We start from the raw sequence: 22,489 nt of genomic DNA, 5'->3' as shown, positions 1-22,489 counted from the left end.
CCACTAATGAGCTGGGAAATGGAAACCAAATGCCTGAAGTAGATTGGCACCAATGGGCTAAAGGATCCTGGTGGGGTGCCTCCCACCCGCCTGCTCCAAGCCACAGTGGAGAGGATTAACATTTCTTGGGGAGGCAGAGCAGAGCACTCAAGGACTTCAGTTTTAAATTTGTCTGGGTAAGTCCCAACAGGACACAAGAGTTTAGTCCTTGCCACCTCCTCCCTTCCACCTCTGCCAGACATGCTGATGCCCTGTGGCTACGGAGAGTGACCCTCCAAGGGGATTTGGAGGCCATGGCTGGGCAGGGAGGGGGTGGGGCTAGGTGCAAACTAGACCAGCAATTCCTCTCTGGAGCCTGGTTCTCCCCACTGTGACACTGCCCAGGACAGTGTACTTCCTCTAGCCTGGGAGTGGTAGAGGGTGTCCACATTGACACAGCTGCTTTTATTTCCTTCTCTTTGGACACCTAGGACCTGACTCCCAGATCGTGGAGGCAAGCGTGGGGCAAGGTCGGGGGGGGAGGGTGGGCAGTGTTTCTGTGGGATGTGTAATTCTGTCTCCCAGAGTGCATATCCTCTATTCTTCGGTGCTTAGGCTCCCCACAAATCCTGCAATGGGGACACCTAATGAGTGAAGGCCACTCATTCATAGTGGGGAGGGAAGTACATACATATTCTGTGAATTTCTCTATTCCCTCCCACCTCACATCACATACATTCACAGATTCACACAGCCCACATAGACACACCCCTCAAATTAGCGTCTCCTCTACCCACGCCCACACCCAGTACACATGCGTTCACATCTCACCTTGTATATTCACTTCGTATATTCCAAAGTATCGCTTTGCTATATTCATACACATGCACATACACTCAAACCCACACCCACACGTACCACAAATATGCAGATATACCAAAGGCACATCCCAGGCCATATATGCAGCTACTTCCCAAGCAGATCCAGCTTTTTTTGGAGACCCACGAGAGGAAAAGGACCTCTTAGTAACCACTACCAATGGTACCGGTAGGAACATTGAAAGGGGGGCTGGAGAAAAAAGGGGAATTTAAAGAGATGCTTTAGGGAAAGAGATACTCTCTCTACATTTATTTGGTCTAAGGACCTAAAACTTAACTGTCAGCCTGCACTTACCTCAGCCCAAGAAGTAGGGGGCTCCATGAAGGGGGGTTAAGGGGCCAAGGTCACTTTGTTCTTTAATCTCCTACTGCGGGCAGTGGCTTGTGGTGTCTCAGGGAGACCAGATGGCTACAGGATACTCTCACTGAGGCAGAGCTAGAGAGATGAGGATTGCAGGCCCGAATTTAAGATGCAGATAGCACAGGGGCAAGCTCATCAGGAGCCAGTGAGTTAAAAGGCCTGGGAGTGCCTCTGGAACTGGGGAAGGGCTAGGAATCCAGAAGGCAACCCAACAGGAGGGAACCCCCCCAGAGTGTAGAAGACTTGGTGCACAGTGTCTTCAGGCTGCCTGTGACCTCCTGAGAAGGGGCCCCCACCCAGGTCAGTGTACACACACACAGAGCACAGAGATGGGGGAGAGGGGCAGTGGGAGATGACCAGAAATCCAGTCGTACCACATGGGCACAAATTCTGGGCTTGGCACCAAGAGCCCACAGCCTGCTGAGCTCAAGACAGCAAAATCAAAGATGCCCCTACTCCCAACCTCTCAGAACCAAATCTCAACACAACTACCCCATTAAGGAATCTAGGCAGTCAGAGCTGGGGAATGCATTGGAGTTTACCCCCTTTCCCCAACTTCAGGGAAGTGCCTCCCCCACTAAATTAATACATCAAATCCAGATGCACATCCAATCTGCCTGATGCCCTAGGACATACCCCAGCTTCACACACATGATCCCAGAAATATCTTTGGCCCAGCAGGGCTGTCCTTGCTTGCCTTCCTTCCAGAAGCCATTATTTGCCCACCAGGAGTCTGAACACAGACAGCATGACTTTGGGGACAGGGAAGCTCCCTAGGAAGAGGCTGCAGGGAAGAGGTGGGTGAATTGGTTGACTCTTTGCAGTCCTCTTACCATATAGGACAGGTCTGGGGACCACACTATGACCGCCCTTCCCACCCCTGGTGCATCCCTGTCTCTAATTATAAATAAATCAACCAAACACAATTGTCTAGATTTTTGTTTTGTTTTGTTCTGTTTTGTTAAAAAAAAAAAAAAAAAAAGACAAGACATCATGGCCAACTGGTAGGTCCCTTAGTCTCCTTCCATCCAGTCAAGCCAGAAATGCCTGGAGGGCAGGGAGGTATGGGGAGGGAGGCAAAGCCACAGGCGGTGAGCCACTGGAAGGATGGAGTCATCCTGGTGACTTTGTGACTGTGACCACAAACAGGGGAGGAAGTAGGACCCCAGGCAAGTCCTTCACCCCCCAGCATGTGTGTCTTCTGTTCCATCAGGCACATGTAGTCCCATTGTGCATCCTTTCCTCCCACCCTGACTATTCAGAGATGGGCCCCACCTCCCCAGCCCTCTGTCCTGTATGACTTCTTCCGACCTTCTTCCCTCCTCCACAGCAGGGTCTGGGCGGCCAGGCAACCAAGCAGGTGGCACACCATACCCAAAGGTGGGCTTGTCTCTATAGGTCCTTCCCCTTGGAGGGGCCTGGGGAAGAGAAGAAGGGGAGCCTGGCAGGCTTGACCTTTGAGAGTGGGCCTGGGACTCCTGACCATTGAATCATCTGCCACCCCACACTTTCCCTACAGCCTCCACCCTCTGACTAAATCGAGGGGAAGGACAATGCTACAAGGTACAAAAGTCAAGGTACATGTCTACTTTCTTTCTCTGATTCTGGAAATGGGACTTCTCTTCCCCCATAAGCTAGTGCTCAGTTTATAGGAAGTGGCCCCACATGACCAAATCAAACAAAGTCAAAATAAGAGCCCCCAGGGCTAAAAAACTAGAGCGGGCATGTAGTATGTGGTCAATAAATGTTTTTAGATGGCTGAATGAATGAATGAATGAATGAATCCAGGATCAATTTGGAGACATACCAGGGTTCCCCATTGCCACTCTCAGACCTCTCGGACTATCTAAGCCCAAAGACACTTCTAGGCTTTGGCTCACCCCAAGGGCACACCCACACATACACACAAACACACAAACACACACACACACACACACACACACACACAGGAAGGGAAACTTCTGGGTCAGAGACAGAGCCAGGACTCAGACCCAGGCTCCAGGTCAGCTCTGTAGACTCTAGGGGATGGGGGTGGCAGGGGGCACTGAGCCCCCTGCCTCCTGGCAGGGCTCACTCGCGGAAGCTGTCAGCCAACTGGTGGCAGTCCAGCTCCCCTTTTGGCTCCAGGCCCCCCGGAAGCTTCACTCCCGTCTTCCGGTCCACACACCAGCACTTGCCGCGCTGCCCATCTAAGGCCGGGTGACACTGCCAAGACAAGGGTGTGAGAGGTCAGTCCCCAGGCAGCCTGCCCCAATCCCAGCCCAGCCCAAGTCAGACAGTTGATCCAAGATGGCCTCTGAGGGCAGCGGCTCTTTCACAAGCACGGACCGTCTGAGCTCATGGAGTAGAGAGATATTGGCCAAGAAATGAAGGTTGTCTCAGAGGTCAGCACTGGTCTAGGGATAAAGGGCTCAAGTGTCAGAACTTTCAGTGGGATAAATATTGGGGGAAGAAAACACATAGAACTGTACAACACAAAGAGTGAACCCTAATGTAAATTATGGACCAATATTAGTTCCTTAATTTGTGGTAGCATATGTACCGTACTAAACCAAGATGTTAACAGGGAAAACTGGGGGTGAGGGAGTAGATAGGAACCCTGTACTTTCTGCTCGATTTTTCTGTAAACCTAAGGGGTGCCTGGGTGGCTCAGTCGTTAAGTGTCTGCCTTCGGCTCAGGTCATGATCCCAGGGGCCTGGGATCAAGCCCCGCATCAGGCTCCCTGCTCAGCGGGAAGCCTACTTCTCCCTCTCCCACTCCCCCTGCTTGTGTTCCCTCTCTCACTGTCTCTCTCTCTGTCAAATAAATAAAATCTTTAAAAAAAAAAACTGCTCTAGAAAATAAAATCTATTAATTTTTTTTAATGAGGGGAAAAAAGTTTTTAAAAATTGGGCAAGGATAGTGGCGCCTGGGTGGCTCAGTCGGCTGAGCATCCAACTCTTGGTTTCGGCTCAGGTCATGATCTCAGGGTTTTGAGATGGAGCCCCGTGTGGGGCTCCCGCTCAGCAGGGAGTCTGCTTGAGATTCTCTCTCTCTCTTTGTCTCTCTGCCTCTCCCCCTGCGCTTGTTCACACTCATTCTCTCTCTCTCTCAAATAAATAAATAAAATCTTCTAAAAAATGGGACAAGGATAAAATTGGTGTTGGGATAAAGCTTGCGGGTAGGTTTGGCACTGGTTTGAGGGGCCCTTTCTGGTCCTGCACTCATTGCATACCACCCCATCATCTCCTCACGTCATCCTGGGATTTGCCGACCTGGGGGCAGCCCTTCTCCTCCTATCTAGGCCTCTATTGGCCAAGTATCAGCCCACTTTGTGGATCTATCTACAGAGCACGGAGTGGGAGAATGTATGTGTCTATGTCCACAAAGAGCTGGAGAAAGACCCAGGCCAGGACTCCCCAGGCCACACCCAGCATAAGGCTCTGCCCAGATATGCCACTCTTCCAAGTAAGCCCACCCCTCATGGGTCAGAGATGGGGCTGAGGAGGGCCAACCTTGCTGAACATCCTAGCCTCCTGGGGGCTTATGAGAGGAGCCCATGTTCCAAGGGCATGAGGGAATAGGGAGGTTCCTGCATTCATGTTTTCTCTCCTGCCCCTCTGCTTCGGTCCAAAGCTCCCATTCCCAGCTGTCAGATCTGCTTCACCTCCATCCTGGCTGTACCCCAGGTGGTTTGGTCACTCAGCGTGAGGGAAGGGGCAGGCTGAGTTTCCTCCTTAACCCTTCATGACTGAGCCCCTCCATCCCCAAATGAAATCTGAGATATTCTATGGCAAAGGAGAACTACTCATAGGATGGAGTACAGTACAGGGAATGAAAGAGTGCTGGGAGGTAGAGGTTGGCAGGAGTGCTAAGTGGTGAATCCAGACGTGATAGAAATAGCCCTGGATGGGGAGGCAGGACAGCTGATCTGCCATTAACTCACTCTGTGACTTTGGGCCTCAGTTTCTTCATCTCCAAAATGAGCGTGGTGGGAAAAATAAGCTGAGGCTCTAAGACTGGGGGAGGACCCAGAGGGTTAGGTTTGGGTGGGGAGGTCTCCCCCTTCCTGAGATCTCCAACCTGCACCATCTTGTGGAGAGACCAGGAATGCCCCAAGAGCTGAGGCCAGGACAGAGCCAGCAGGGATGAAGACCCACCTGCTTCGGGTGGAAGTTGCCATTTCGGTCGCAGTTGGGGATGGGGATGATGTAAAAGTCCTCGTGGGTGCGGCTCTGTGAGGCGGCCAGCCGCTCCAGGGCCCGGTGCAGCTCACTCTGGCAGGAGCCCTGGGGCTGGAGGAAGGGAAAATGAAACTGCTTAGCAGAAGGGAGAGAGGCAGGAAGACCCCAAAGCTGGGGGTCAGATCAGGACTCAAGGCCCAGAAAGGAGGCTCAAGGCCCAGAGGCCGGGCAGGGCCCAGTGGGTTCAGGGGACCCTGGTGGACAGAGCAGAAGGATACTGAACAGAGGATTCTGAGCTAAAGAGCTTCTAAAAAGGAAGGGTGTGAATGGAAGGGACCTTGTGGGGGGAAGAGGTTATGGAAACCTATGGAGGTGGTTGGGAAGGGAATGATTTCTAAGCAGGAGGGATAGCTGACATCATACAATTAACAACTTGGTAAGAAGACCCAGGCCAGGATCCATCAGAACCATCCATCAGAAAGGACTTAGCCAGACCCTGGGGCAGGGTCTCCAGGCCCCCTGCTGTGGCCAGCGTTAACCACTTAGTTACTGAAAAAGTCTGCGTGGAGAATCCAAGAGAAGAGCTAAGAAATGCCAGGAGGCTTGGGAAAACCACTATTTACAAACCGATACAGAAGTATTTCAGTACTTAACAATTACTTCAACTGCATATATATATATATATATATATATATATATATATATATATAACTGATGAACAGGAAAGGCAGTTCAAGGAAAGGAATGAGGATTCTCTGGGTCCTGATGATGCATACTGGGTGCCTCTTGCACACAGTAGGCATCCAATGAATGTTTGTTGAATAAACATAGTCCAGATCTAGTGGTGGTGGCGGTGCACATGTGCATTTGTAGGTCAGAGGTCCTCACCACAGGCCGAGCTTCCTCCCGGGGCACCCCGATGACCTTCATCTTGCCCCCGCTGGTGCTGCGGTCTCGAATTTTGGCGAAGTGCTTCTGCAGGCACCGACGGTCGTGGGCACTGCAAGGACTGAAGCTGTTGTTGGGGTGGTCACCTTCATCCTTGTCTGCAGTCAGGCCAAGATGGGGAGAGGTCAGCACCGGGAAAGGACAGGGCAACACACCAACCCAGCCTCCCACCTTGCTTTCTTCTTGGAGATTCTCCAGCCTGGCTCTGGGAAAGAATAGGGGGCCTTGGGGTGGGGTGGGGGGGAATAAAAGCAACACCCTCATCTCCTCCCCACTCTCCTGGGATTTCCTCAGGAGAATATTCCTCTTAAAGTCCTTGACTTGTCCCTCACCCCACCCAGTCCAGCCCTCAGATGAGTCACCAGCTGCAGCTGCACAGAGAGCAGGAGGGTCCCCTGGGCCCTGCAGGGAGGTCTAAGGCAGGCAGGGGCCTCCCCACCAGATTTCACACACACCCCCATTCAGCTCCTGCTACCATCCCCCACTCTGTCTACTCTCTCTTCCTGTCTCCTTTCCTGCTCTTTTCAGCATCTGGCTGAGCCAACCAGGGGATCCTCAGATCTGTTGGCTCTGCTACCCCTCTTCCACATGACCAAAATCAGAATTTCCATGAGTGATGAGAAATCTGGCCCAAAAGGCCCTCCCCATTGGCTGAACAGGAGAGAAGAAGCAGGAGTAGGTGTGTATGCCTACATGTGAAAGTGTGAATCGGTGTGTGTGTGTGACACACACTGTGTGGCCGCAGGACCAAAAACACCCTCACACCTCCCTTCAGTTCCCCCCACCCCCACATCTCCCATCCTTGGATTTTAGACACCATCCGAAGTCCATGTCTATTGCCCAGAGCCAGGGCACTGGGGATGTGGAGATGGGGGTGGTGAGGCTGGACCTGCACACTCTCCCTGGGATCCCCTGAAGACTCTATCTGAACTCGAGAATAACCCAATCCAGAAGTCCCAGAATCGTAACCACTACTCCAACCTCCAGGCAGCCAAAACCGGAATACAGGGCTGAGCTGGAGAAAGAGGTTGCAAGACCTCTCTGCAGATCAGAGTCACCTCTAAAATGCTTGGGCTTGGCAGCTCGCTGCATTCCAGATGTTGGCAGCTAGACAGAAGGTTACATCTGGTTTGCGTCAGGATTTTTTTTCCTGAGGAGTTAGCAGGTTCCTCCATGCATGGCAGCAGTCCCAGAGCTGCCTCTGGGTCAAATGGTATTTTTCCATCTAGCCAAATTTAGTTGGGGGGTTAGTTCTCTTTTTATTCTCCTAGTTCTGGTGGTGTGGGGGGAAGCAAGTAGATAAAGGGAAACCAGGCAAGGAGGAATCTAGACTTTCAGAAAGTCTTTGTCAAGATTCCATACCAAAGGTTATTTATAAAATTGAGTCACCAAAGATGGGAAGGTTTTGTCATGGGTGGAGGGCGGGTTTAGAAAGAAGAATCAAAGGTAAGGAATAAATGGAGCAGATAGATATAATCTATCCTTCTGCATATTTAACATCCCAAGAAGGACAGTCCGGAGGGGACTCCAGTCTCAGAGACAACATCAAGTTCTTTTTTTTTTTTTTTTTAAGATTTTATTTATTTATTTGACAGAGAGAGACAGAGCGAGAGAGGGAACACAAGCAGGGGGAGTGGGAGAGGGAGAAGCAGGCTTCCCGCCGAGCAGGGAGCCCGATGTGGGGCTCAATCCCAGGACCCCGGGATCATGACCTGAGCCGAAGGCAGACGCTTAACGACTGAGCCACCCAGGCGCCCCAACATCAAGTTCTTAAGGGTCAACCAAGGAGAATCCACTATAGCAAGACCTCCCGGTGACGTGGACAGCAAAAGATGTGGGTAAATTTCAGAAGACCAGCATTGTCAAGGGGGCCATAAGAAGATGGACCCCAAACCCTCAGTCAGAACCAGAGAAAAGATCTGGTACACGGGCTCTTCCCTGAAGACCCTCCTGAGAAACCTTTCTGGCCAAAAGGCCCAGACTGGCCAGTGATCCCTACCCCTGCATCCACCTTGCACAAAAGCATAGACTTTTGGAAGGGGGCACAGTGTTTCAGGGGTGTAGGCTGGAGGTGGATAATGGAGAGGAAGAGGAAATGAAAGATCTAAAAGAATTAGAGCCAAATCTTGAAACCACAGAGGCTGAGCTGAGACATGAACAAAAGCACCACCATTTTACCCGGAAAAGGCTGGAAGGGATCAAAAGGACTCATTTGCCACAGTCCATGATGCTAATTTGAGGGGTACCCTTGGAACCTGGAAAAGGTTTTGGTCTTTCCTTTGAGTTTGCTTTCTTTTCATAGCCATAAAGGGAAGCACTACTTTGCGCAGTGGCACTTGTTTCTCTTGGTAAGCAGGCAGAATGTTTTCAGGTTCAAGAAATAAGCAAGAGTTTTTTAACAAATGGAGGTTGAGAGCCTCCCATCCTGGAAGTATGGCGCATCAGGGTGGTAAAGACCTCAAGAACCTAGAGAGATCTAGAGTAGAAATGTAACTGCAATTAGGCTTTCCAATGTTGAGTTTCTACGAGCTGAAGTTCACAAATGATTAACTCTTGGGGGGTTATTAATGGATATATGGAATATTTATCCCTTAACTTAGGAGGCATTATTAAGGAGGACAATGAAGGGGGTGCCTGGGTGGCTCAGTTGGTTGAGCAGTTGAGCATCTGGCTCTTGGTTTGGGCTCAGGTCATGATCTCGGGGTTGCGAGATCAAGCCCCAAGTAGGGGTAGGACTCTGCAGCACTCAGCCCATAGTCTGCTTGGGGTTTTCTCTCTCCCTCTCCTTCTGCCCCTCCCCCTGTTTGCACTCGTTCTCACTCTCTCTCTCGTAAATAAATAAATAAAATCTTTAAAAAAACGGGGGGGGAGGACAACTGGGTCCACTCACTGAAACCTGGAGCTGCATGGGCCATAGGGCAAGGCTGGAAGCATAGCTTACACTCTTGTGTGAGTAAGGCCTCATGTCACACTAAGGGGATTATCTGGGGATAATCTGGCCTCCCCCTCCTTGGTTTCCCCACTTTTTTGTTGTTGCTAGGCAAGTTTCCTTTTTTATTTTTTGAAGAACTGAAGAATCCTACAAGCCTCCAAAACACACATACTTGAGTCCAGATACTCATCAATGCCATACTTGGACCCTTCTCGCCCAAGGCCAGACTGCTTTACCCCACCAAAAGGGCACTCCACAGAGGAGATCAATCCTTCATTAACACCAAGCATGCCAACTTCCAGCTGCTCTGCCACTCTCCAGATCTGGTCCCGGTCTGTCCCTACCTTGTGTCTAAGCTTAGAGAAGAATACACCAGATAGGGAGAGTAGCTGCTTACTTACTCTCATGGGGACATAGGTACACAGAGTATATCCATATCTGCCCACGCAGACACAGACAGGCCAGGATGCAAGAACCACAAACATATACAAACAATCACGTGTCCAGGCACACACTGGTCCACACGTGCACACCCACATGCACTCGGGCACTCTGACCCTGCCCCGAGCAGAGACACAGACCCGGGGCGGGGCACTCTGCCTGCCCCATAGCTTGTTGACTTTCCATTTAATCTGTAACTTTTCCTTGCCCAGCCTTGCTTAACAGGCAGATTGAGGATCCACCCCACGATCCACCCCTAGACACTGGGTTTGGGAGGGTGAGGATCGTAGCCTTGGGCCTCTGAAAAACGTTAACCTTCCACTCTCCAAAGCTGTCTAAATACTTACTACTTCCCTGCTTACTCAGTACCTGGTACTGCTCACCCAGGTGAGGCCCTCTGGAAAGACCCCAATCCCTGTGGGTTGGTCCCCCCAGAGTTAGACCTGACCTCTAAAAGGCTTATTTAAGGGGTGGGACTTCCAAGGTAGGCCAGGTCATCTCTTCCAGCCCCTGCTTGGAGCTAGGCCAACAACATGCAAACACAGCGCAAACCTTGGTCTTTGCTCTAGCAACCAAGGGTAAGGCACCCAGAGAGAGAAAAGACTTCACAGCTTTGGCACCACTGGCTGAAAAGTTCATGGTCAAAGCTAAAGGATTTCCTCTTTCTGGCTGACTGATTTCAACCCCATGATTCCTCCTCAACTCCAGGCCCGGTCCCCTTTAAGACACCCAGGGTGAGGCTGTGAGGTGGGTGGGCCCAGCCACCCAGACACAGGCATTTCAGCTCACCCCTGTACCCTGCAAGAAAGGCCTTTTCTTTCTTCCCCTGGACTCAGCCTAGAGAAACCAAGATCATCCATGCCAGGTACCTAGCCCTTTCTTCGAGGTCTGGCTCACATGGCATCCCCCTCACCGTCATGCCATGCTGCCCTCCTCAGACTGAAGGAAAGCTGGCCTGTCCTTCCCATGTTTACAGCAGCAAAAAGCACCAAGTTCCTCCTTACCCCTCTCAACTCCTCTGAATGTCCCCCTACTTTGCTCAATTGCCCTACTGTCCCTCAAAATCCCAGCATCAGAGGAGAATTTAAGTTTCAACCGAAATCTTCTCAGCTTCTTCTTCATCACCATCTTCATCATGGCTCTAACTGATGGAGATCTTACTCCATGCCAGACACCCCAAGCCTGTGAGGCAGGTCCCATTGTCATCTCCATTTTACAGATGAGGAAATGCAGCAGACTGGTTGGAGGGGAAGGAAGACAGACTTATCCCTGCAGATCCTATGTCTTTAAATGGAAAAGACTCTTGATACCCGAGGCACCAATAATTCTGGCTTTGCCAATACTAAAGAAAAAATGTTAAGCAGCCATGCTCCTCCCCCTACCTCCCCCAAGGCACAGAATTTCTGGGAAGGCCCTGTTCCCATGACATGACTGGATTCCCAGTACTGAAGTAAGGGGGACAATATTTGCTGCGTTGACTAAAAATTAACCCAGGCTGTCTGTTCCCTAACCCTGTCCCAGAGAGACCCAAGAGCACAGTTTAGGAGCTCCCCAGTCCAAACACTGATCTTCCCACTGTCCACTCCCCCAGATTCCATGAGTCAAGGGTCAGTCCACTGATGCAGAATTGTGGACTTCTGACGCACATGTCCCACCCCACCCCCACCTCTGGGGGCCTGAGCAGCATTAATCCACAACGTTTTCTGGCTCAGAAAGCTGGGACAGGAGGGCTATGGGGAGGTTAGGGGGCAGAGGCTTAAGATGGAAGGAGGAAACCTGCTCCTGGGGCAAATAGTAGGCAGCTGGACATAGCAGGCCAAGGGAAGGGGCATGCCAAGTGGTTGTCCTCCCCCAGTCACCTGCTGAAGCTTAGCTCCAAGAGGAAAAGGCAGAAAGAGAAGCCTGATACCCTCTGCCAAACTATTCCCAAGGCAAGAGGGTCCAAGCCTTGGGACCTAGGAGGGACAGTGGCCTATTGACAGTGAAAGGCTAGAGAGAATAGCAGGGATAAGGTCTGAGCTCTGGCCATCTTGTCTCACCAGAGACCCTGCAGGGCTGTTGCACAACTCTAGGGGGCACCTTTCACATGGTGCAGGGGATGTTTCTGTGATGACTAGGAGGTGAGAAGGCACGGACACAGCTTGCCGAGTAGGTACCTAGTTTCCCCAGGGTTCTCCAGGCTTGCCCTTTCCCTCTCCAGATCTTTGCATACCCTGCATGGGTGGAGGACAGGCAAGGAGGGAGGGAGTGGGCATTAGAGACCTGGACCCTGTAATCCCAAGGGGACATAAAGGCCAATTTGCATGATGTCCACAGGATAATCACAAACTTCATACCATTTCCCCCAAAGCCCCTAGGGGATTAGATTTTCCTCCACTATTGGATGGGGTACTCCTACCCAGCCAGGGAGGAGGGGGTGCTCAAGACCCTCTGAGGGCTCTTCTGCCCCGAGTTCAAGTCAGTGAGGGAGAAGGTTAGCACCTATTCTAATCTGGTGCCAGATACATACCCACTGTACAGTGGAGGATGGAGATATGAAGGGAAAGAGGTCCCATTATACTCAGGGAGCCCAAGGGCTCAGCCCTCACTCCCAGTCTGGTCTGGTACCAGCACCCCTCCTCTCCCACTGGCACCAGCATCTGTGCCCCAGGATCAGTGCCTTACTCCCTCAGGACACCCCCACCCCACCCCCCTGCTTCCCAGATGTGCTGGGTGCCAGGCTGGCATTTCTCCTAGAATGTTTTCTGCTGACCTATCTCTCACTGCCTAGGGACAGGAAGGGCAGAGAGGCCTGAGGCCAGACCCCTGGGGTCCACCTCCTTCCTGTTTTCCCTGCATCCTGCTTTCCTCCGCTAACAAGCTGCAGAGGATTGAGGAAGTGGAACGGTCTGGGACCCAGGGCAGGAAGCTTGGGGCCGGAGTCCCAGCATCCGGACTGCAACAATGGAAGCTTCAAGCACCAGGAAAAGAGACACAGACAGAGGCACAGGGAGAGGAAAACAGAGTCAGAGAGGGAACAAGAAACAGAGGCAGAGATACAGAAAAGCAGAGAGAGATTGCCAAAGTAACAGAGAAAGACAGGAACAAAGACAGAAAGAGAAACAGTGACAGAGACACGGAGAGAAAGAGCAACAGAAAGGTGCTGAGGAGAAAGTGAGAGAAACAGGACAAAAGCAGAAAGGGAACAAGATAGAGAAAGAGAAACTGATAACAGGCGGAAGACATTGAGGAAAGGAGAACTCAGGAATGTTGGTAGTGAAACTAGAGATTGAGAGACGTAGCAGGAAATAACAAAAGAATAAGAAAGAACAAAAGACTGAGAAAGATTATAAGGAGAAACTGAGAGGCTCACTGAAAAATGGAAAAAGAGAAAGTGTAAGGGCCTTCTAAACCTCTCCCTCTCCCTTTTCCTCTCTCCCCCCTCTTGCTCTCCCGCCTCCCCCTCTCCCTCTCTCTCTCTCCTTTCTCTACTCCCTATCCCACACCGTTAGGTTTCTACAGCTCTGGGCTGGGAGCCAAGACTTGCTTCTCTTCGCCACCTCAGATGACACCTGCCAGGAGAGAGGAGCGGGGTGCCTGTATACCAGTGCAGGATGAGGTGCCCAGGCCTGGCAGAGAGACCTCTGTCTTCCCAATACCTCTCAAACAGCAAGGTGAGCTGCCTGGGGGGGGGCTTTGGGGAGGGGCAACTCTGATGCCCCCCACCACCAAAGCCCCTCTAATTTGCATGTCCCACTCAACCCTGCCTCAATGTCAAAAGGCCAAGCCCTGGCTTCTTAGACCCCTGGGGTTTCACATGTGGCCAGGATGAGGGAAGTTCCAGGATCAGGAACAGACAGCCACCACCACTGCCATCTCCATCCTCTAGTTATCTGGCCCCAGGCCGCTCACTTGCAGGCTGCTGGCTGGACCAGGTCAGGTTATGTTCCACTCTTGCACCAGCAGCCAGGACTACCATTGAGACCTCTCTTCCCAAACAGACACCCTTGGGAGGTTTGAGATGGAGGGCTGGGACAGTCTTCCTTGCTGGTGGCAACAGGCTGCTAGGGATTCAACAGCAGTTTCCTTGGGTGAGCCTGTACCATGCCAGTTCAGCCCTGCCAAGTACCTGCCTCCTCGTTAACTCACAGATTTTCAAGGGCTTTCCAGGCCAGCCTGAATGGGGAAGGGGCTTCTAGGAGGGGAGAACACCAGGTAGGGCATGCAAGGACAGGGGCACCTTACCAGAGGGCTGCAGGCTTTCCTGGATGGCCTCGATCTCCGCCAGCTCCATGCACACGCCTTGCCCGTGCATCAGCGTGTGCAGGGGCTTCTCCACCCCCCGGGGCGGGTAGCAGCGCAGGCCGGAGCCGCAGCGAGGGGTATACACCCCGCAGGGCATCCCTTTGCCCAGGGCGCAAGTGGCGCAACAGCCGCAGCCCGGCTCCCGCACCAGCTCCTCGCAGCCCACGGGGGGGCGGCAGCGCGCCAGCTTCTCCTCCGAGCAGGGCGGGCAGTGGATGGCTTCGTCGCCCAGGCTCGGCCCGGGCCCGGCGGCCAGCAGCAGCGCGGCCACGAGGCAGAGGGGCAGCATGACCGAGCTAGGACGGGGCGAACGCGCGCGCACACTGGCAGCAGGGACACACGGCGACAGCGCCCGGGCGCGCCTGGAGGACCCGACCCGGAGGGCGCGGGGAGACGGGGCGGCCCCGCGGGCGGACAGGGACGGAGCCAGGGAAGTTAGCAAGCGGGCTGGAGGGGAGCGAGCCTGGCCGCCGAGGCGCTGCGCCGCATCCTCGGCCCGGCCCAGGCGGCGGGCGAAGGGGTGGGGGGGGGGAAGGGGGTTGAGCGGCTGCCCGGGACCGGCTCCCCCGGACTTTATACCGGCCCCTGGCCACACCCCCAGCTCCTTCCCAGAGGTGGGGGAGCGGGGGCGCCCGGGGGGGGGGGAGAGGGGGAGGCGGCCGTTAGGGGGAGGGGGCGCTGTCCTGAGTCGCCGCCGCCGCCGCCGCCGCCGCTACAACATCTGAAAGTCCTTTTCTGCCGCAGAAGGAAGCGGAGCAGTTTGGAAGCCGTGGCAGGCGCCGACAGCGCCTCTGAACCGGAGCCTGGGAGGGGAGAGAAAGAAGAGGAGACGCCAAGGGGCTGCTCTTTGGCCCCCTCCCTCGACCTCGGAGGATTCCTCCCCTACCCCGCGAAGGCGGCTGCAGCCCCACCCCACCCCCCACCCTCCAAGAACGCGACCTCCTAGCCCGGACTCCCGGCTCCGCGGATTCAGTCTCCCGGGCCAGAGTCCTTTCCACCCCACTCCCAGCCACTGGAGACCAAGTCGGGTGAAGTGGGAAAAAGGAAGCAAGCACCCAACGAGGGACCCAGAAGGGCCTGATGGCCCTAAGAAGTTAGTAGGCTCTCTTCCCACTCGCCCTTCCAACTCCCCCACGCCCCCCGCGCGCGCCCTATCTCCCCAGGGCTCATCTGGGTCCTGGTCCACTCTGCCTTCCTGAGAACTGAATCCACCGAACTCCTGGAGAAGGAGGTGCCCAGCCTCTTCTTCCTTCCTGGATGTTTGCTTCTACTGCCCGACTCCCTCCCCAGAGGAGGATTGGCTAGGGAGATTGCCACTCTCAGTGTGCAAATTGTGCATCGCACAACTCCAGGGGGCACCATTTCTCTCGTGGTCATTGTAGGTTTGTGTAGCTGTTATGACAGTTTTCCAGCAGATGGCAGTCAAGCATTTCGAGGGAGGGGTGCCTTCTAATTCAGCTGGTGTTGCTATTTGGGCTAGTGCCTGGGGGCTGACTAGGCCCTCTGTGAGATTCTATTGGTGCCTGTTTCCCCGGCCCCTTGCCTCAGTCCTGCTGGGATCCGGAGAGACCCTAGAGTAACATTTGAGCAGAGACCCACCTCCCAGGTTCTCTCTGGTCTCCCAGTACTCACCCATCCTCCACACAAAGGCTTCTGCTGTCCTGGAGCTGGTTTCAGGGTAAGAGTGCCTGTCAGGGCACAATCGGCGGCCCAGTGTGGATTTTTTTTATTATTATTATTTTATCTTATTTTATTTATTTATTTATTTTTGGCTTGGCTTAGCCTAGAAAGCGGCAAGGCAGCCAAGCCAAAGTGCAGATCAGAGACCGTTTTCCTGCTTCCCGCTTCCTGCTTCCTCTCCCAGGGCAGCAGTTTTTCATTTGTCTCACAGCAATTAGGCCCTCTCCCACCTTCTCCAGTGTAGACTGTCCAGGTGATAGGAGGAAGAGAGGGGCTGGAAGCTGAAAGTGTAGGGACAGAACCAAAAAGTTGCAAACTGACGGCACCTACTGGCAATCATCAAGACTGCAGAAGGTCTGGAGAGTTCTGGCGGGGGACAAGGTTCTGGGATTCTCTCCCTGCCATCTATCTCACAGACATACTGGGGTCTCTTCTTTTTTGGAGCCGGGAAAACAGAGCCAGGTTCCTCACGTCCCTGGGGGAAGTCCAGCCTGTCCCTGATTCAGAAAACTTCCCCCAGCCCTCTCCCCTTCCATCATCTTGAACCCGGTTCTGCCACCAACTTATTGTATGAAGTTGGACACCACTCCTTAGAGCTTGAATGTCCCTAACTCTAAAATAGAGGTAGGTCATCTCCACCAATCCTGCCTCTTAAAGCTCTTATGAGAGTAAAATGGGACCAGAAAGGATGGTTTTGATACCAACACCAGACTTGCCCCGTAGACAGCAAACCTGGGAGAGCTAAAGGCGCTGGGAGGTGGAGGAAGGAGTGTAGGAGAGGCTGGACTGAAAGCAAAAAAGTACCTGGAGGTGAAGCATGAGTGCAGGTGTGGGAAATCCAGAAAGGTTTCTAGGTGAGTCAGGTGCCCAGACCTCTACCCCAGCATCCCCCATCTATTCGCTGGTGCGCACCCACCCCCCAACATCACTGTCTAGGATAATTCCAAGGAAGCAGGAAAATAGATATAAGTAGGCCATCCAAGCACCTTCCCATCATTCATGCAACACCTATTTACTGGACGCTGATTGTGCGCAGGCTTTGTGCTAAATACTGAGGACACAGAAATGGCCAAGATCACTCTCTGCCCTCAAGGAGCTCACTGCCTAGTGAGGGGAGACAGGCATAAAAATAAAATGAGCCTAAGAAGTGTGCAGGTGCCCTGGGAGATATCCATGCGGGGCACTGTGGGGACCCAGATACACAAGTGGTCAGTTCTACATCCAAGGCATGGAAAAGTTTCACAGAGAAGGTGACTCATGAACCAACCATCTTCCATGCTGGAGGAAAAAGCACAGGTATTAACATCAGGCCAACCTGGATTCTAATCCCAGCTTTGCCACTAGACTCACTGGGGAACCTGAAACAAGTTACTCTGAGCTTCACTGTCCTTACCTCGCAAATGGGGCTTTGTGATAAAGAAAGAAGGGTGAGGAGGGAGAGAGAGAGAAAGAGTGGCTTGTGCAAATTGCCCAGCCTACAGGGGGCGCTGAGTGTTTGCGATCCCACCCTATCCCACCCTGCAGGAAACTATAATTCTCCACAGGGCCCCTGGTGAGCCCCCGGTGGCAGGACCCGTGTTTCCCTCAGCAGAATGGAGGCTCTCAGAGGACTGGGTTTAGTGTCCCCCCTGGGCTTGCTGGTGTCTGGGGATAGGCTACATAAAGGGCACAGGATTTGGAGTGAGAGGACCTGGGTTCAAGTTGCAGCACAGTCACTTAAGAGCTGTGTGACCTTGGATACCCACTTAATGTCTTGAAGGGTTATTTCATCCATTTTAAAAAGAGAAAAAAAAAAAAAATTCTGAGTTCAGTTCTCCAGTGTTTTTTACATGCTCTTGAAACAAAGATATAACTAAAAAAAATTAATCCTAAAAACATATAATAAAATAAATAAATAAATAAACAAAGAGCGGGGCGCCTGGGTGGCTCAGTTGGTTAAGCGACTGCCTTCGGCTCAGGTCATGATCCTGGAGTCCCTGGATCGAGTCCCGCATCGGGCTCCCTGCTCGGTGGGGAGTCTGCTTCTCCCTCTGACCCTCCCCCCTCTCATGTGCTCTCTCTCTCATTCTCTCTCTCTCAAATAAATAAAATCTTTAAAAAAATAAAAAATAAAAAAAAAAAATAAACAAAGAGCAAGAGAGATAATTGGGCTTACCCCACAGGATGACTGCAAGAGAAAATGAGATAATGGATAAGAAAGCGTTCTGAAACCCAAGAAATGGGGTACAGATGCTGCTCATTGGTTTTCCCCACCTGATTGCTGCCTCCTTGAGGCCTGAGAGCACCTCCCGGAGCCCCCAGAGATAGAAACACGGCCTTCCTTCCCTGTCATCTTTTCCAGCCCAAGGTTCCACCGGAAAAGGAACCTCTGTGGGGCACCAGGCTGGCTCACTTGGAAGAGCATGTGACTCTTGATCTCAGAGTTGTGAGTTCCAGTCCCATGCTGGATTACTGAAAAATAAAATAAACTTAAAAAAAAAAAAAAGAGGGCGCCTGGGTGGCTCAGTTGGTTAAGCATCTGCCTTTGGCTCAGGTCATGATCCTGGAGTCCTGGGATCGAGTCCCACATCAGGCTCCCTGCTCAGTGGGGAGCCTGCTTCTCCCTCTCCCTCTGCCTGCCACTCCCCTTGCTTGTGCTCACTCTCTCTCTCTGTCAAATAAATAAATAAAATCTCAAAAAAAAAAAGAAAAAGAAAAAGAACCTCTGCCTCCGTCTCACATCCTTGTCTGTCCCTAAGCTCCTGGGCACCCAGGGCACCAGGAAGATGCTCCTGATGGAGAAGTGAGAAAAATCCCCACTCCCCACCCACTTCTTCCAGCCCACAACTTCGTTGGCTTGTTGTTTAGAGTCTAACTAGCTCCCTTGTTGGTTTGGTTTCACACTTCTACTGGGTTCAGTCTGGGCTTCTTAGAGAATTGATAGTCCTGCCCTCAGGGAACCCCCAAGCTCATGGGCTTGCCCTAGAGACTATCTTGTCTGATGGAGTAGGCAAGTATACATAATAATGAAAGTTAACACTTAATGAGCATGGGCCATGTGCTGGACATGGTTCTAAGTGCTTCACGGGTGTACTTCCCAACAATCTCATGAAGTAGGGGCTATCATTATCCCCTTTTTAAGATAAGGAAACTAAGGCACAGAAAGGTATGTAACTTACTTAAGTCACACAAGTAAGTAGAAGAACAAGGGACTGAACCCAGGCGGTCTGGCTCCAGAGTTTATATGTTTTATGTTTTATAGCCTCCAAAATAGCTGTCAGAAGTATTCTAAACAAATGCCAAGGGCAAAAGACTATGGTACAGAGTGCAAGACTGGTGTGAGGGGGCAGAGTGAAGGAGACAGTGGCATGGAAATAGGCCCCAGGCCTCCTCTTAACTTTGGCTTCCCAGCCCCTCCCGGGCTGCCCTGGACTTCCCACAGTGCGCACACTGAGTAGGGAGCTCAACTCCCCTCCGTGTCTGCTGATCCAGACCCCAGGGAAGCATCCTCCACAGTCACTCCAGGTGTGGGCTGAGCACTAGCACATCAGTACAGCTGCCTTCTTGTGCACCAGGGCCCCATACTTGGAGAGAACAGATCAAGAGAGCTAGGATCTCCATAGAGACCCTACAATGCGGGGGAAGTCTGGTTCAGAGGCTAGAGCCTGGGTCCTTCCCTCAGGTCATGTGGCTCCGAAAATGAACGTCCAGAGAGAGGATGCAGAGGGGAGAGGAGAGCCCATCTGTAGTTGGACTAGCCAGGATTCAGTTTCGTATTTCCAGTCCAACCAGCTCAGCTACTTGCTCCTTTGTGGCCACTTCTCCTTCCTTAGCTTCAGTTTTCCATCTGTAAAATAGGGGAGGGGAACTCATTGAATTGGGAACCCCCTTCCAGCTTGGGCAGTCTAGGAATCTAGAACCTCTGGAGTCTTTTTGCATGGTCCTAGGCCCCACGCCGGCATGGCTCCCAACGCTCCAGAGTTTGCACTATTTCCAAGCCAATTGGCACCCGTGGAATCACTTTCTCATTAGCCAAAGCCTGTGTAGGAGACAAGCCAAGTGAATGATGTTGGGTCCTTTGAGAGTTCTGTCACTGCCCAGAAAGGTGATGAGGTTCACTCAAGGGCATACAGCTAGTAATTAATAGAGCCAAGACTTAGGCCAAATATATTTACTACCTGCCACAGACTTAGTGCCCTGAGCCACGCTCACAAAGTGAGCAAAAGATTACTACTGTAGGATTCTATTTCTATCGAATTCAAAAACAGACAAAACTAACCTACGGTTTAGAAATCAGGATAGGGTTACTTCTGGGGAGAATGGAAGTAGTTACTAGAAAGGGCCTCATGGGGTACAGGTGATGTTTATTATTTAGTTACATAGTGTATTCACCATATGAACATTCATTGAGCTAAACTTTTCTTATTTCTGCACCATTCTGTATGTACTTTCATTTTTTTACTTTAAATTTTTTTAAAGATTTTGTTTATTTATTTATTTATTTATTTGTGTAAGAGGTTTTTTTGGTAATTTATTTATTTTTTACAAAATAAATACCTGCTTCTCCCTCTCTCTCTGCCGGTCTAGCACAAGCAGGGGGACCGGCAGAGGGAGAGGGAGAAGCAGGCTCCCCGCTGAGCAGAGAGCCCATGCAGCGGGGCTCCGTCCCAGGACTCCAGAGATCATGACCTGAGCCGAAGGCAAACATTTAATCAACTGAGCTACCCAGGCGCCCTTTAATTTTTTTAAGAAAAAACTTTTTTGTTTATATTTTTAAAGAATGCTGGCTCTCAAGTAGCCTGCCTGGACTGGATTCTTGGCAGTATGTTTAGGATAAGTTAGCACACCTCTCAATGCCTCAGCGTCCTCAGCTTTCATGTTAAGTGACTATTCCATAGAGTGGCTATAATGATTAAATGAATGAATCTGTATAAAACACTTACAATGGTGCCTGCTACATAGTAAGTGCCCGGGGAGTGTTGGTCATTAGCCATGACCAGCCAAGTGAGTGAGATTAAGAGCCTGGAGCCAAAATGCCTGCACTAAATCCTGGATTTGCCATTTACTAGCTCTATGACTTCGGCCAAGTGACATCCTCCCTCTTATCCTTAAATATCCTGGTTGTAAAGGAGGGCTAATGGTAGCCCAGCCTGATCGGGCTATATGAGAACTTACAGAAACAATGCAGAGAGGCCCTTAGCACAGGGCCTGCCACAGAGTAAGACTAAACCATGCCAGCCATTATTATTATTATCACCATGGTAACCCTATAAACCCATTGTATAGATGGTGCTCCAGGTAGTAAAAAGATCATGTTTAAGGTCACATGCAACTAAATGTGATTTAAACCCATTTGTGTGATGATGGAGCCCAGGCTCCAACTGGCTCCCCCACACCACCTCCAGAGGCACCATAGCCTTGAAGAGTTTTGCCCAAACCCAAGTAGCCCCTCTTGCTCCTGCAGGGCTGCCCTGCTGCAGCTGAAGCTCTTGTCTTCCTAGCCCCAGTTGTCAGGGTTCTGTATGTCCAGAGGCTGTTGTGCCTTCCCCGCCTGCCCAGCTCTAGCACCAATCTGATAATTCTGGTACCCTCCAGTTGGGGTGCTGGGGATGCAGCCCAGAACCCAGATCTAGCCCCAGCTGTGGGAAGAGAGGGTCTCAGAGAGAAGCCACATTGCCCACAAGGCCTTCCATGCCAGGGGCCTCTTTTGCTGCAGTCTTTGATTTTCCTTGTTCCGAGAGAGGTAGAGATAGTCCTAAAGATGGCTGGTGAGGGCTGGAGAGAACTTGAGGTCAAAGGGACAAGGCTGAGTAAGCCCAGAAAGAAGGGCCATCCTGCCTGGAGCCCCTAATTCACATAGCCCCCACCTTCTCCTCTACTGAAACCTGGATTCCTCCCGCCCCCACCCCCTCAGTCCTCACTGTTTCCAGAGGCTTGATGTTTGGAGCCAGTAATCCTCAAGATCCGTGCAGTCTGTTCCTCACCCCCACCCAGTCTTGTTGATCTAAAAAGCAGGAGAAGTTGGGCACCAAGCCAGGGGAAAGGCAGACAGCCTGCGATGGAGAATTTTGCCCTCAGGTTAGAGGACACAAGCTGTGAGGCAGACAGCGCTAGTCTTGCAGTCAAAGCTAGGGGTTCAAATCCCAGCTCTGTCCTGATTAGCCATGTACCATGAGCTTGTCTCTTCACCATAATGATCCTCAATTTTTTCATCTGTAAAATAGGAATGTCAGTCCCTACTTCACTCCAAAACGCTGTTAAGGAGGATCAGGTGAGGCTACCTATATAAGTGTAAGGACATATATAACTGAAAGCAGGTTACCAATGAGTGGTGTCATTATTGTGACCTTTTTTGATTCTAAGATTCTATGATGCTTTGAGGTGGAAGGGAGAGGGCACTAACAAGGGGAAGGCCAAGAGAGGAAGGGATTGAATAAAGAGTAGGACACAGCGATGGAAGGCAGAGGAAGATGAATAGATGTGATGAAATGAAGAACTTGGAGAGATGGGAGAGATTTATAGATCGATACGAAACCAAACATCCCAGTCCAGACTCCCTCTCTCCATTCATTCATTCATTCATTCACTCATTCATTCTTCAGATGAAGGAATGAAGCAGTAGCTGCCAAGCTGGACAGGGTGTCAGCGCCTACATCTAGCCAGAGGCTTTCTCCCAGCAGCACCCGAGAGCTCTCAGAGGGCACTAGGCTGGAAGGCAGGGGGCGTCTCTGCAGCTCCAAGTAACCTTTTCCTCAGATCAGACCCCTGGGTTCACAAGCCAAAGTCAGAGGTAGGGAGGCAGCTAGCTCCTAGGAATGCCTGTCCTCTCCCCCTTCTCCCACC

General features: G+C 51.7%; 1 protein-coding gene and 1 long non-coding RNA gene across 3 annotated transcripts; one reads left to right on the top strand and one right to left on the bottom strand.

The window, feature by feature from the left end:
* Positions 1 to 2,144: 2,144 nt before the first annotated feature.
* Positions 2,145 to 14,732, bottom strand: IGFBP4 (insulin like growth factor binding protein 4). Of its 2 annotated transcripts, XM_078065707.1 has the most exons (5): positions 13,928 to 14,732; positions 11,860 to 11,916; positions 6,271 to 6,428; positions 5,359 to 5,493; positions 2,145 to 3,423 (listed from the first exon to the last, which is right to left on the bottom strand). In XM_078065707.1, the coding sequence occupies exons 1-5, from the start codon at positions 14,274 to 14,276 to the stop codon at positions 3,289 to 3,291; spliced, it is 834 nt and encodes a 277-aa protein (XP_077921833.1). In that variant the 5' UTR covers positions 14,277 to 14,732; the 3' UTR covers positions 2,145 to 3,288. The 2 variants fall into 2 exon arrangements, with proteins under 2 accessions (XP_077921833.1, XP_035937354.1); XM_036081461.2 differs by lacking the exon at positions 11,860 to 11,916.
* Positions 12,470 to 18,368, top strand: LOC118528843 (uncharacterized). Its single transcript, XR_004913823.2, has 2 exons — positions 12,470 to 13,356; positions 14,732 to 18,368. It is a non-coding gene; the product is annotated as an uncharacterized LOC118528843 (long non-coding RNA).
* Positions 18,369 to 22,489: the final 4,121 nt, after the last annotated feature.

Source organism: Halichoerus grypus, chromosome 2, assembly GCF_964656455.1.
Source record: "Halichoerus grypus chromosome 2, mHalGry1.hap1.1, whole genome shotgun sequence".
Classification (NCBI taxonomy): Eukaryota; Metazoa; Chordata; class Mammalia; order Carnivora; family Phocidae; genus Halichoerus; species Halichoerus grypus.
The sequence above is the reverse complement of the archived record's forward strand: the minus strand, read 5'-3'. Positions and strand labels throughout refer to the sequence as shown.

Coding starts and splice junctions, on each gene's coding strand:
- IGFBP4 (XM_078065707.1), bottom strand. CDS start 14,276: ATGCTGCCCCTCTGCCTCGTGGCCGCGCTGCTGCTGGCCGCCGGGCCC. Junction 5,494..6,270: donor GGGAGGAAGCTCGGCCTGTG/GTGAGGACCTCT, acceptor CCCTTCCTCCAG/CCCCAGGGCTCCTGCCAGAG. Junction 3,424..5,358: donor GCAACTTCCACCCGAAGCAG/GTGGGTCTTCAT, acceptor TTGTCTTGGCAG/TGTCACCCGGCCTTAGATGG.